Consider the following 13,959-nt stretch of genomic DNA (forward strand, 5'->3'; position numbering starts at 1 on the left):
ACCCAAATAAAGGAATGGGTCGAAGATTAAGGTAAATGGCCCCTAAAATACTTCCTTATTTTCACAAAAAGAAAAAAAATGCTCTGTGTACCCGCGCCATCACTGTGCTAAATGTCTGCGGCTGGAGGAAGAGGCTGGGTTGCCGCAGGCATTCAGCCACATCACTTTTTTTTCTCCCCAAAGTGCGCCCCTCATGGGGAGGCAGGAAGTAGCGCCCTGGGTAGGTGCTCACCCTAACTACCACTTGTATCGCCCGCCCCTGCAGAGACCCACTGTGAGCTCATAACACTGCTCAGACCAGTCATATAAGGAAGGCAGACAGCATTGTTCTGTGGAGCTGTCTGTGTGTCTGCATCGCTGAGGACTGATAGTGAGCAGTCCTTCCATGACAGTGTTTCACTGCTGGTCTGCAATGTTCAGCGAGGTAGCTATACAGTATAGAGCAACACTTTCTTACTGGGGCAAGCACTGTGTTATGAGCACCGCTCACAGTGGATTATGTGTGTTCCCCAAACTCTGCACCTATATTCCATTTATTGCAGAAAACACCTGCAAATGCTCCAACCAGATCATGCAGCAACAGAAAAGAAGACAAGTGATCAAGCTATATACGTAGGTAAGCCTGTAATAGCAAAACGATGCAATTTTGAAAATGAATTATATTTTTAAAAGTTTATTGCTTTTCAAAGATATTTTATACAGAAAGTACTAATGTCACGCTGCAGCTATGCAAATAACTTCCACTGCTTGAGTGGAAGTAAAGTAACAAGTCTGCAAGGGCAGACCTGCAGTACTGCAGCTAAGCTACCACCAGGTGGCAGCAGAATAGTCAAACAAGTCGAGTCAAAACCTAGACCGTGACAAAGAGAAATAACAGTAACAGAGTCAGTGGAGAGTCAAAGGGTAAAATACCAGACAAGAGGCAGAAGTACCAGGGACCAGAGGCAAAGTCAAGTCAGAGTCAAAGCCGAGTCAAACACAGAAATCCAAAAGCAATCAGGAAGCTCCAAAACAAAACTGGTAGAGAAGGAAGACTAGACATGGGCAAGGTCAGAAAGCGCAGCAGGACAAATCAGGGCATTACCGAAGTCAGGTACTCACGCCGAAGGCAGAAAATATAACTGACACCGCCTGCAGGATACAACGGAGCTAAATAGCAAACCTGAACCCAGAATGAGGCAGAGCAAAGTTAACCATTGACATTATCAACCCGGGAAAAGGACTCAAAACCCGGACCGGATCATGACAACTATTATGGTAAAATCCTTATAATCTCCCATAACACTGTGCTTGATGGCAAGATGTTTCGCCATTAGATGAAACTTTTTCATACGAACATGCATTTACACGACTGACGATGGAATGTGGCTTCATAAAGAAGCTATGGTTTAAACTTTACAAAACTCTCATATTTATCCTGGTAAGCAAACTTTGCAAGCATGGCTACACTATATCAGACACTTTTATGCAGGGTGGTCAAGGTATTAATAAAATGTATTTCCGATGGATGCATTTACTAGGTAATAGCCAGTAGGCAGCATTTAGGTTTATGAAGAGGATAATGTTGATATCCTTCATTTTTGGTTGTCTAGGTTGGGCACAAAGGTTAATTCTCAAATCAATTAGCAGGTGGTTGCTTATGTGGCCTTTCTTTCGATTCAAGTTTCTTGAGGTTCCCTTCAATTTGGATGGAGAGAGCCATACTTGCCGCAGATGCTGGTCATCTTGCTGTATACATGGTTCTAGAAGTCCTACTGATCACCAAAATGAGATACCTCCTTGAAGTAGCGCTCTACTTAAAATACTTGGTTCTGATTTTTTTTAACACTTACATACACTTCAATTTTCAGATTTTTCTTTTCAGTTTCCAACATCGTGGGAGATCTGTCAAAATTAAAGGATAAAGGTAATGTACACACATAATATCCTTTACTGCTGCTGAGAAATTTGGCAATATATCGGCTTCATTTGTAAGAAAAGGCAGGTATAGCTCCTTAATAAGTTGTCTCTTATTCCACTCTGAAAATCCTTTGGAGAACCAGCTTCTGAAATTGTCGAGTTACCCTGGTCATATTAGCTTCCAAATACTGTACATCACTTGTAGTGGGTTTCCTTCCCAAGACTTGTGCGATTGGTATCAACTAGACTATACTTGTCAACTGTCAAAATCTTTAGCACACTGCAAAGGTGTTACTGTAATTATATAAGCTGACCCTTTTCAGCACATCTCACCTTATCAATGCCCCTTTTCTATCTTTGAAGGTGCCTTTTGACTCTGGAACTTACACTCCCTGACAGAAGTTATGTCGCTCATCCATGTTATGTAAATAAAAGCTTATAACTTGACGTTAAATTCATCCATTGGTTGTATAAATTATTCTTTTGAAAGCTGAAAGCCTTGAAAATGTGGTTTAGGTTAAAAAAATAAATTGGCATCAATGCAGAAATATTGATCAGTTAATGGACACAGAATGGTCAGATTTTGGCAAGACAAAAGTTTTGTCGCCTGGTCATATAATGATCACTTAATTAGTGTGTGTGTATAAAAAGAAACCCAGCAACCCAAACCTTCACTTGAACTGCAACTTGAGCTCTGACAACATGCCAAAAATCCACCCTGCGACCAAAGCCTGGATTATCAAGAGGCTGAAGACCAGATCCACTGCAGAGGTGGCTGGCACCTTTAATGTGTCTCAGCGTCAAGTACAAAGAATAAAAATTTTTTTGAAGATTCTGGAGATGTGTTTGACAAGCCCAGGTCCGGCAGACCCCGCAGGACAACTGCTCAGGAGGAACGTTTGTTGGTTAGAAAATCCAAAGCAAGCCACTCTTCCACTGCAGCAGAGCTCCAACAGGCCTGGTCACCTCAAGCCCCTGTGTCAACTAGAACAGTTTGTAGGATTCTGTCTCAAAATGGCCCCCAAGGTCGAATCAGTGCCCATAAGCCAGCACTAAACAAAAGGCAAATAAAAAACGTGTGGCATTTGCAAAGTCCCACAGCCTGCTAAACAGATGGACGCTGGAAAAGTGGCATAACATGGATTTCTCTGATGAATCTTCAGTAGAATTACACCACAGCCGCCGCAAATACTGCAGGAGACCTACTGGAGCCCGTGTGGATCCAAAATACACCCAGAAAACAGTTAAATTTGGTGGTGGAAAGATCATGGTCTGGGGCTACATTCAGTATGGGGGTGTGCAAAACATTTGCAAGGTGGAAGGCAATATCAATAGCCTAAAATATCAAGAAGTATTAGCTACCTCTTATATTCCAAATCATAAAAGGAGTCAAATTCTGCAGCAGGATTGTGCGCCATCTCATACATCCATCTCTACAACAAAGTTCTTCCAGGCAAAAAAGATCAAGGTGCTCAAGGACTGGCCAGTCCAGTCACCAGACATGAACATCATTGAACATGTTTGGGGTAGGATGAAAGAGGAAGCTTGGAAGACCAAACCAAAGAATCTTGATGAACACTGGGAGGCATATAAGACTGCATTCTTTGCTATTCCTGATGACTTCATTAATAAATTGTATGAATCATTGTTGAACCGCATGGATGCAGTCCTTCAAGCTCATGGAAGTCACACAAAATATTAAATATGACTCTAATAGCACTACAACTTTATTCGCCAATGTTATGCAACATATTTTTGTATTTGAAGTTAATTATTTGTTTGAATATCACATTACTTTCTGTGGGCGACAAAACTTTTGTCTTGCCAAAATCTGACCATTCTGTGTCCATTAACTGATCAATATTTCTGCATGGATGCCAATTTATTTTCTTAACCTAAACCACATTTCGGAGGGTTTCAGCTTTCAAAAGAATAATTTATGCAACTGGAGCGCCCCCAGACGCAGGGCCGCAGGGTACTCAGTCCTGGGGTTGTCACGGTGGCTAGACCCGGTCCGTGACCCTGCTAAGGGGCGTCCAATGAAAGGTGGTGGTGCGTGGTGCAAGACGCGAGGAATAACGAGGACGCAGGGTTGCAGTCTCTTTACCTTTTTACTGAAGGCTTCGGGGTCCGCAATCCAGAGCACTGCTAACAGGGCTGGCTGAGACCGGCCGGTCCGAAGGCACATCCAGAGTTCCCTTTGCAGGTGGAAATCAGTGCCTACCTTCTAGCGCCTATGTGTTGTAGTCCTTCCCTGCTGAGCACCACGGTATAGTCCTCACAACTGTCGTGTTTGTTCTTCCTCTCTCCGTCCCCCAGATAATATGGCTAGGACGCACCCGTATGACAGGTAGGCCTGGAGTTATTCTGGGACCCTAGAGATGCCCCTCTCCCACGATTGCCTCCTATGTCCATTTAGGTGATTTAGGTCAGACAGCCAACCTATAATTAACTGTCCTGCCGCTGTTTGAAGTAATGCGTAGTGTCTGTTACTTCCTCGGTGCTCCGGCCACCGGATACGCGCCTCAGAAGGATGTTGCCTCGGTCTTAGGGGCACGACTCCTTCTGGCTCTATCTCCTTTGCACTATGATCTCGCTGCTCACTTCTCCACAAGATACTTCGCTTCGTGTCCTTCCTTAAGATGCCGCCGCAAGGTAGTGCAGGCACGGCTCCGTAACAATCTGTCCTTTCTGCTAGGTTCCTGCCAGGATCCCACCTCTGACAGGTCCTCTCCCGAACTCTCCCGGGCTGCTTTCTCTTTAACTTCCTGTCCAACCCCCAGTTTTACCAGAGTGTGGGGAGCGGCCTAATAGATAGAAACACCCCCCCTGGTGGCCGGAGTGTGAAGTGTAGTGTGTGACTGTGATACCTGGTCAGGTGAACTCCTTTAGTGCCATCAGACGTAACATCACTCCCCTTAGTGGCAGAGCGACATTACTGCAACGACCAGGACTCTGCAGCGCTGCACAACCAATAGATGAATTTAACGTCAGGTTATAAGCTTTTATTTACATAACATGGATAAGCGACATAACTTCTGTCAGGGAGTGTAAGGTGAGTGCTGATTTCTACACAGTTGTAGGAGGCTTTTACGAGGCCCAGGAGATTTGCCGCCCAAAAAGTAGTAATCAAACAGGTGGCACACCCAGGAAATTAGAATTAGGTCGGGGTCACACTTGCGAGTTCAATGCGAGAAACTCGTGCGAGTCTCTCGCATCAAGTCCCGGCACTCGGGCCCGGGAGTGTGACTGCATGTATTTCTATGCAACTGAATGCTCCGTTCCCGAGTGCTGGCGGCAGTGCCGGGACCTGATATGAGAGACTCGTGTGAGTTTCTCGCATTGAACTTGCAAGTTTGACCCCGACCTTAGCTTGAAATGAGTGCTAGTTCCTTTGGAGCCAACTACTAAATTCCTGTAGACCTATAGTAGACAAAGTTACATAGTTACATAGTTACAAAGTGAAGGAACTGCACACCTAAAGGCGCTTGGAGATGCTTCAAATAGAATTTATTGACAATATTTCACATCCATTAGTTGCACCACTGTAAGTGCAGCATTTTGTAACATTTCAGATGAAAAACCCTTCATCAGACGTAGAGGTTAAGTTCCACTGCATATAGACCAAGGGGATCCAGATTGTGGGTTGGGCTTTCCCCAAACAGGGACAACTAGGATCCAACTCTATCAACACACCACAGGCCCTGATATAGTTGGACCCTGGTTGTCACTGTTTGGGAGAATTCACCCCATGCCTTAGATTCCCATGACCTGATGAAGGGTTTTTCATTCAAAACATTGCGCTATATTGTACTTACAGTGGTGCATCCAATAGATGTGAAATATTGTCAATGAATCCTATTTGAAGCATCTCCATGTGCATTTAGGTGTGCAGTTCCTTTCCTCTATCTGCTGTTGCCAAAAAAAGCGTTCTCTTGTTTCTGGAACCTCTCGGACATTCCAGATGAGTAGGCAAGTATGACCTAGACATTTTTCCTGATCACAGCAACTGTACAGCAACTGAACCTCATTCACAGAAATGGGCTGATCTGCGGTACCAGACACGACTACTTGTGTTTGGATTTCGCTGTCAGATACCACAGAAAAAGCTGAGGCTTCCTGGTTCTTTTGTTGTGTAAGTCTTGGGGAAGGAACCCCAACCAAACGCAGTTCAAAAGGAAAGTCCATCAATGTAAAATGTAAGAGAATGCCTGTAATGTGAATTTGACCCCAGTTGTGTCTTTTTGCATCAGTTAATCATAAAATACAAAAACACCTAGTAAAAATTTGGCAACAGGTTACTGTCATCATGACCTCCGCTTTCCATGTTACTCCTACATCTCATCTTTTCTCTCTTCCACAGTGGACATCTCAGAAGGTTCCTGCAAAAGTTGTCCTCGTGAATGGAAACTGATTAGATCCAATTGTTATTTTTTTTCAACAAATAGTGAAACGTGGGAAAGGAGCAAAAAGATTTGTGCAGAGCGAAATGGGATCCTCATTTCACTTAAAAACGAATTTGAAATGGTAAGTCCTAAAGCTGACTCTTCTTAGGGGATGTTGTCATTCGCATCTGAGTCATCCTTACAGGCGTTGGAGTCAAGAGCTATACCCTCAGTAAAAATAATGGAATCCTCGGCATTGGTTTCCAGGTTGTATAGATGGAAACCACGACACAGATGTGGACTGAACATTAGGGTAAGTGCTCACTGAGCTTGTCCTCACTCTTGGCTTAAACGCAAATGATGTCTAAGCCTAACAGTGGCCATGTTCAGGATGGATGCCTCAGTATTCATCCATTGCAAAAAAACTCCATAAAATATATGGTATATCTTTTTGTATGGTTGCCGTCTCTATACAAAAGTGGAGACAACCGTGCTTACCTATACACTTAAATAAATGATATGTGGACACAAATCCACCAGACAGAGGTCAAAAGAACACACTTCTGACCTTCGCCCAGTAAACACGGACTACAGTTATAAATAGTTTTACATTTTCCCCTTATCCTAACTTATATAACCACCTCTTCTGGCCAACTCTTGCCTTATATATTTTTTTTCTTTCTTGTTAATTATTTTCTTTTGTGATATGTTTTGTGTTGTATTAAAATACAAAGAAAATGTGTGATCTTTAACTTTAGGCCTAATTTTCAACTTGCTTAAATGTTCAGAATAACCGTAATTTTGACCAGGGGTGTCCAAACTTTTACATGCCACTGCAAGTCAGCGCTGGGTTCACCATCTGATTAGGGGACTCAAAAGCTGAGGTCCTTCCACACTTTTGTAGATGCTAGCCATGTTACATATGGTATAGCAGTAGTTGTGTGGTGAGCATTTTGAACCCACAGTTCTGAACTTGAGGGTGAGGTGTTGAAGTCTCATGGGGACACCCCTTCTGGTCCTTCAGGGAAATTGTTTGTACCTGTATATCTGCATCTCAAAATTTTGGAGGCCCATCATTACTCTGCTCTTGTTCGTCACCGAGGTAATAAGGCAACCATGGACCTCCTTTCTCGACGTTTGTGGTGGCCAAGGTTGCATAAGGATGTAGTTGACTTTTTGTCTTCTTGAAGTGTTTGTGCACATTCTAAGACTCCATACACTTGTCTCCCTGGGGTTCTTTTACCATTAACTATTCCTGACGAACCATGGACTCATTTATTCATGGATTTCATTATGGATCTTCCTTCCTCCTCTGGTAAAACTGTTATCTTAGTTTTGGTGGATAGGTTTAGTAAAATGGAACACTTTATTGGTTTACCTGCTCTCCCTAATGCCAAGGTGTTAGTCACTGAGATCGTGAAGCTTCATGGGGGTTCCCTTCGATGTGGTGTCAGATTGAGGAACCCAGTTTGTGTCTAAATTTTGGAGAGTGCTTTGTTCCCATTTAGGGATGCATCTATCCTTTTCCTCGACGTTCTACCCTCAAACTAATGGTCAGACTGAATGCCTAAACTAAAGTTAGGAGAACTACCTCAAATGTTTTGTGTCAGATAACTCGAAGGATTGGTCTTCTTTTTACTACAGGCTGAGATTAAAAAATTGTCATAGTGAGTCCACTGGTAAGTCAGCATTTTTTGGTGCATATGGCTTCCATCCACAATTCTGTACTTTCAGTAAAGATAAGTCTTTTGGGGTTCATGAGGAGGAACAATTTTTGTCTTTGCTCTCATCTGTGTGGGAAGGGATTCAGAATAATTTAAAGATCATGGGGGACAAATGCAAATGTATGGCTGATAAGAAATTATTGTCTGGTCTGGACCTGGGGGTAAATGAGTTAGTGTGGCTGTCCACCAAAAATATTAAACTGAAAGTTCCTTCTTGGAAATTAGGTCCTAGTTTTCTTGATCCTTATAAGTTGGTCACAGTAATCAACACAGTAAATTTTCGTCTTCAGTTTCCTCCCACTCTAAAGATCCATAATGTTTTCCACAGGTCTATACTCAAAAAAATATGCTGCGCCTGTGGTGCTGTCACCTTCACCACTGCCTCTAGTTGTTATTGATGGCAGTTTAGAATTTCAGGTAGCAAGAATCCTTAATTCATGTAAGGTTCAACGCTGGGGAGAGTACCTTGTACACTGGAAGAAGTATAGTCTTGAGGAGAGGATGTGGGTGTCGGCATCTGAGGTTAATACCGGTAGGTTGATGCGGTGCTTTCATTTGGCACATCTTGTAACCCCTCGTAGAAGGGGGGATACTGTCACGAGGGAGTCACATCCTTCTGGGAGATTTGGGGTTAGGCGATCATTATGCATTGGGAATTGCTGGTCCTCCATTTTGCCTGTGTGTTTTGTTCCTCATGTTAGATGGCCTTTGTTTCCTTTGGTGCTGAAGATTTTAATGACTCTTTGCTTTCTGGTTAGAGACATGCAGCTCCATCTCACAGCTGCTCCTGACCTGCTTGTTTTCTCCCTCTATCAACCCTGGCCAGACCTTCTCATCCCCTCTAGTGAAAGTTTACTTCCTGGCTTGCTGGAGTTGGTGTACTGAAGTTGGAGTTAGTTGCTACTGTAGATTGCTGTTTGCTGTTTTTGGGTGTATACTTTCTCCATTTCCTATTCCCATTTGGTTTGTACATGCCTACCCATCCCTATATTCATTCCTTTCTACCCTTGATGAGTGTTTTTTTTATGTAAGTTGCTTTTTGTTATCCCTGTTTGTCTTATGTGTTTATACACCAACATATCTGTCTGGGGCCTCCTGGAGGAGGGGACAGCTTAGGACATTTCAGGAGCATAGTAAGGGCAGAGACTCAGGCCTCTCTACCTTCAAGAAATAACCAGGACAGTGATAGTTAGGGTCCCAGTTCCAGGGACAGTTTGAGGCCTCCCTTCTTTACCGAAGACCGTCATAGCGTAACAGGTCACAGAACCACTCCTTCATAGGGGTTGTTTTGCTAATTGCCTATAATTTCTATCTGTTGTATGTTTCATTTGCACTATTACCCGGAGAAATTGATTCACAATCAGTGTTGCTTCATAACTGGACATGTTGATTTCACAGAAGTGTGATTGACCTGGAGTTACATTCTGTTGTTTAAAGGGAATCTGTCACCCCTTTTTTTCGATATGAGCTAAAAATATAGTTCAATTTAGCGTGAGCTCTGCATGGCAGCAGTACTTTTCATATCCCCTGATTCCCCACCTTTGCTGACAAAATACCTTTGTAATCTCTCTGGCGTCCTATGTAAATTACCATGGTCTGGTCCGATGGGCAGGGGTTATTCGCTGTCTCCTCACCTCCTGCCTTGCTCTACGCATTTATTTTCCTTCTTTTCCTGCCTTGCCGTTGTTTTCCTGCGCCTGCGCATTGAAATGGCCTCTCGCGCATGCGCAGTATGTTTTGCCCAACAGTGGGCAAAGCATAAAACTCATTGTTGCGCATGCGCTGGCATTTTTCATGATTTCCACATCAATACTTCCGGGGCACAGAGCATAGGGTAAAAAGCCGGCACATGTGCAATAATGATTTTATGCTTTGCCCACAGTTGGCCAAAAGCATACTGCACAGGCGCTAGAGGCCAACTCTCAATGTGCACGCGCAGACACTGTACGGGATCTGTGCTATTCACAGATCTCGTTACGTCCAGCACGTCGAGGAGCGGGGGGAGAGAGATGTCAAATAGGCCCCACCCATCAAACCGGACCATGGTAATTTACATAGGTCGCCGGACAGATTACAAAGGTATTTTCTCAGGAAAGGTGGGGAATCAGGGGATATGAAAGGTTCTGCTGCAATGCAGAGCTCACACTAAATTGAACAATTTTTTTTAGCTCACATCGAGAAAAAGGGGTGACAGATTTAAGTGTTCCCATTATTTTTTGACCAGTGTATTAATACAATACTTTTATGTATTTCTAGAATTCTCTATTGAAAATTATAAAACAAAATAATTACTGGCTAGGACTGAGACGAAGTCCTGAAGACATTGAGATGTGGGAATGGACAGATGGCTCACCTCTGACATTCAGGTAATTGTATGCAATGAATCTTCATTACATAAAATAACACGACACAAACAACATGCCAGAGCATTGAATAAATGCCCTTAAAGGAGTTGTCTTATGTCACGGCTCCTCCCATGAGGAGGCAATCAGCTGCAATCACCAGCGCATGAGTCATCTGTATAATGCTTGGGCAGACCAGATCCACAAGGACAAAAGCTACTGTTTGCAGTTACTCCTTTGTCAGTTCTCCTCATGACACCATCCCAACTCCGTAAATCGTAATCCTCTACTGAATGGTGCCCTAGCTGACTGCTATCCAGTGTTTCTTTAGGTTCAGTTCTTTAGAAATTACAGATTTAAAACAGCCTTAAAAATGAGTTGTCTTGGAATAATAAAACTTTGCCAAGGGATGGGATATGTAAAAAGTAACAAACTCAGTCATACTCACAGACCCACCCGAATCCAGAGCTGCTGTCTCTGTGGTGTCATCACCATTCCAGCAGCCTCCAGATTGCTATAGTTTCAGATTGGCTGCAGCGGTCAGGTGACTTAGCAGTTCAGTTGCTGGTGGAACGGTGACATCACCACTTGTGCACAGACTATGGCATGTCATGCGCAGGATACAGGTGGGTGCCGGTGAGTATGACTGAGTTTTTTATTTTTTTTCACATATCCTGTCCCCTGGCAATCACATGACGGGCGTGCTGATGGGCAGTATCAATGACGCGCTTCTGGCCAGTGTGTGTTAAGTCTCGCTGTGAATGATTGACAGCAGAATCTTACTGGTTAACAGCCATGCCTCCACCCTCGGCTATTGGAGGCATTTGATGACACTCGGATAACGTGTTATCTGAGCATGCTTGCGTGCTAACCGAGTGTCTTTGGCGAGCTCGAAAAATATGTTTGAATCCCTGAGGTTGCATGTCTTGGGGCTGTTCGACAGCAGGTATACTGTTATTGACTGGTGATTCAGAAACACAATGGACCTGGTGGTTAAGAGCACACAAAGTGACCTGATAGTTACTAATAACATAGGACGAGCTCTGAGACGTGGGAACTCTGCTGACCGCAATCCCTAAGCCTATCAAACCACACTAAAGGTAGCCGTGGAGCGCTCCTGACCAGACCTAGGCGCCTCGGGCACAGCCTGAGAAACTAGCTTGCCCTGAAGATAGAAAAATAAGCCTACCTTGCCTCAGAGAAATTCCCCAAAGGAAAAGGCAGCCCCCCACATATAATGACTGTGAGTAAAGATGAAAATACAAACACATAGATGAAATAGGTATTAGCAAAGTGAGGCCCGACTTACTGAATAGACCGAGGATAGTAAAGATAGCTTTGCGGTCAGCACAAAAACCTACAAACAACCACGCAGAGGGCGCAAAAAGACCCTCCGTACCGACTAACGGCACGGAGGTGCTTCCTCTGCGTCCCAGAGCTTCCAGCAAGCAAGAAAAACCAATATAGCAAATATACAAACTGCCATTTATCCATGACCTCTTCATCACCAACAAACTCTCCTTCCTCGGCCTCACTGAAACCTGGCTCACCCCCTCTGACTCGGCCTCTCCAGCTGCGCTCTCCTATGGCGGATTCCACCTCTCTCACACCCCTCGCCCCAGCAACAAACGCGGTGGAGGAGTTGGCTTGCTCCTGTCCGACACCTGCTCCTTTACTCCAATCCCGCTACCACCCTCCGCTACTCTTCCCTCGTTTGAGGTGCACTCTGTCCGCATCTATTCCCCCTCCAACCTCCAGCTGGCTGTCATCTACCGCCCCCCAGAACTAGCCATCTCCACCTTTCTCGACCACTTCACCACCTGGCTACTTCATTTCCTCTCTGTTGACATCCCCACTATCATCATGGGTGATTTCAATGTCCCCATTGACACTTTCACCTCAGCTACCTCTAAACTTTTATCACTGACTGCCTCCTTTGGCCTCACTCAATGGTCCTCTGAGGCCACTCACAAAGATGGCCACACGCTGGACCTCATCTTCACCCGCCTCTGCTCCCTTACTAACCTCACTAACACACCCCTCCCCCTGTCTGACCACAACCTACTGACATTCTCGTCCCCCTCCTCTCCTAGTGTGCAACCCCCACTCCACAAACTCACTCACCCTCGCAGAAATCTCAAACATCTCAACTTACAATCACTCTCTGAGTCCCTTCTCCCTCTCACAGACATAGCCTCCCTTCATGACACAGATGCTGCTGCCACTTTTTATAACACCACAATAACAACAACACTCGATTCGGCCACCCCACTCATGCATAGTAAAACTCGTACAATTAACAGGCAGCCATGGCTGACCAGCCTGACCAAAGAATTGAGACGGGCTTCCAGGATTGCTGAGCGGAGATGGAAGCGATCCCACTCTGCCGACCACTTCACTGCATACAAGCAGTCCCTCGCCAGCTTCAAGTCTGCGCTCACTGCCGCAAAACAAACTTACTTCTCATCCCTCATATCCTCCCTGTCCCACAACCCTAAACAGCTTTTCAACACTTTCAATTCTCTACTCCGTCCCCCCGCACCTCCTCCCTCCCCCCTCATTTCTGCTGATGACTTCGCCTCTTTCTTTAAACAGAAGATCGATACGATCAGAGAAAGCTTTGGCCCACAGCGCCCACTGCCCCTCTTAGCTGCTCAACCCTGCTCCTCCAAAACCAGCTTCTCCACCATGACAGAAGATCAGCTCTCCACCCTCCTGTCAAGATCACACCTCACCACCTGCACGCTTGACCCGCTCCCATCCCACCTCATCCCTAACCTTTCCACGGTCTTCATCCCAACCCTAACACACCTCTTCAACCTCTCACTCACAACAGGTGTCTTTCCCTCATCCTTCAAGCATGCCAAGATCACACCCATCCTCAAAAAGCCCTCCCTCGACCCATCCTCTGTGTCTAGCTATCGCCCAATATCTCTTCTCCCTTATGCCTCCAAATTGCTGGAGCAACACGTCCATCTTGAACTGTCCTCCCACTTCTCCTCCTGCTCCCTCTTTGATCGGTTACAATCAGGCTTCCGTTCCCATCACTCAACTGAAACTGCCCTAACTAAAGTCACCAATGACCTACTAACTGCCAGGAGCAAGCGACACTACTCTGTCCTCCTTCTCCTGGACTTGTCTTCTGCCTTTGACACTGTAGACCACTCCCTTTTGCTACAAATCCTATCATCCCTTGGCATCACAGACTTGGCCCTTTCCTGGATCTCGTCATATCTGACAAACCGAACATTCAGTGTCTCCCTCCCCCACACCACCTCCTCACTTCGCCCCTTGTCAGTCGGTGTTCCTCAAGGCTCTGTTCTAGGACCCCTACTCTTCTCCATCTACACTTTCGGCCTGGGACAGCTCATAGAATCCCACGGTATGCAGTACCATCTCTACGCTGACGACACGCAGATCTACCTCTCCGGACCTGACCTCTCCTCCTTGCTTACCAAAATCCCGCACTGTCTGTCTGCCATTTCAGCCTTCTTTTCTGCTCGCTTTCTACAACTGAACATGGACAAAACAGAATTCATCATCTTTCCCCCATCTCACTCTACCCCTCCACCAGACCTATCCATCAATGTCAATGGCTGCTCACTATCC

General features: G+C 45.0%; 1 protein-coding gene across 2 annotated transcripts in view; it reads left to right on the top strand.

Moving 5' to 3' along the window:
• The window catches only part of LOC138677021 (CD209 antigen-like protein C), a 56,856-nt gene that overhangs the window by 40,427 nt on the left and 2,470 nt on the right, over window positions 1-13,959 (top strand). For both annotated transcript variants that reach the window (XM_069766815.1, XM_069766814.1), the window contains 3 exons: window positions 1,865-1,906; window positions 6,263-6,426; window positions 10,265-10,374. In XM_069766815.1, the coding sequence (XP_069622916.1) occupies window positions 1,865-1,906; window positions 6,263-6,426; window positions 10,265-10,374 (316 nt within the window). The remainder of the gene's footprint in view (window positions 1-1,864; window positions 1,907-6,262; window positions 6,427-10,264; window positions 10,375-13,959) is intronic.

Source organism: Ranitomeya imitator, chromosome 4 (assembly GCF_032444005.1).
Source record: "Ranitomeya imitator isolate aRanImi1 chromosome 4, aRanImi1.pri, whole genome shotgun sequence".
Lineage (NCBI taxonomy): Eukaryota > Metazoa > Chordata > Amphibia > Anura > Dendrobatidae > Ranitomeya > Ranitomeya imitator.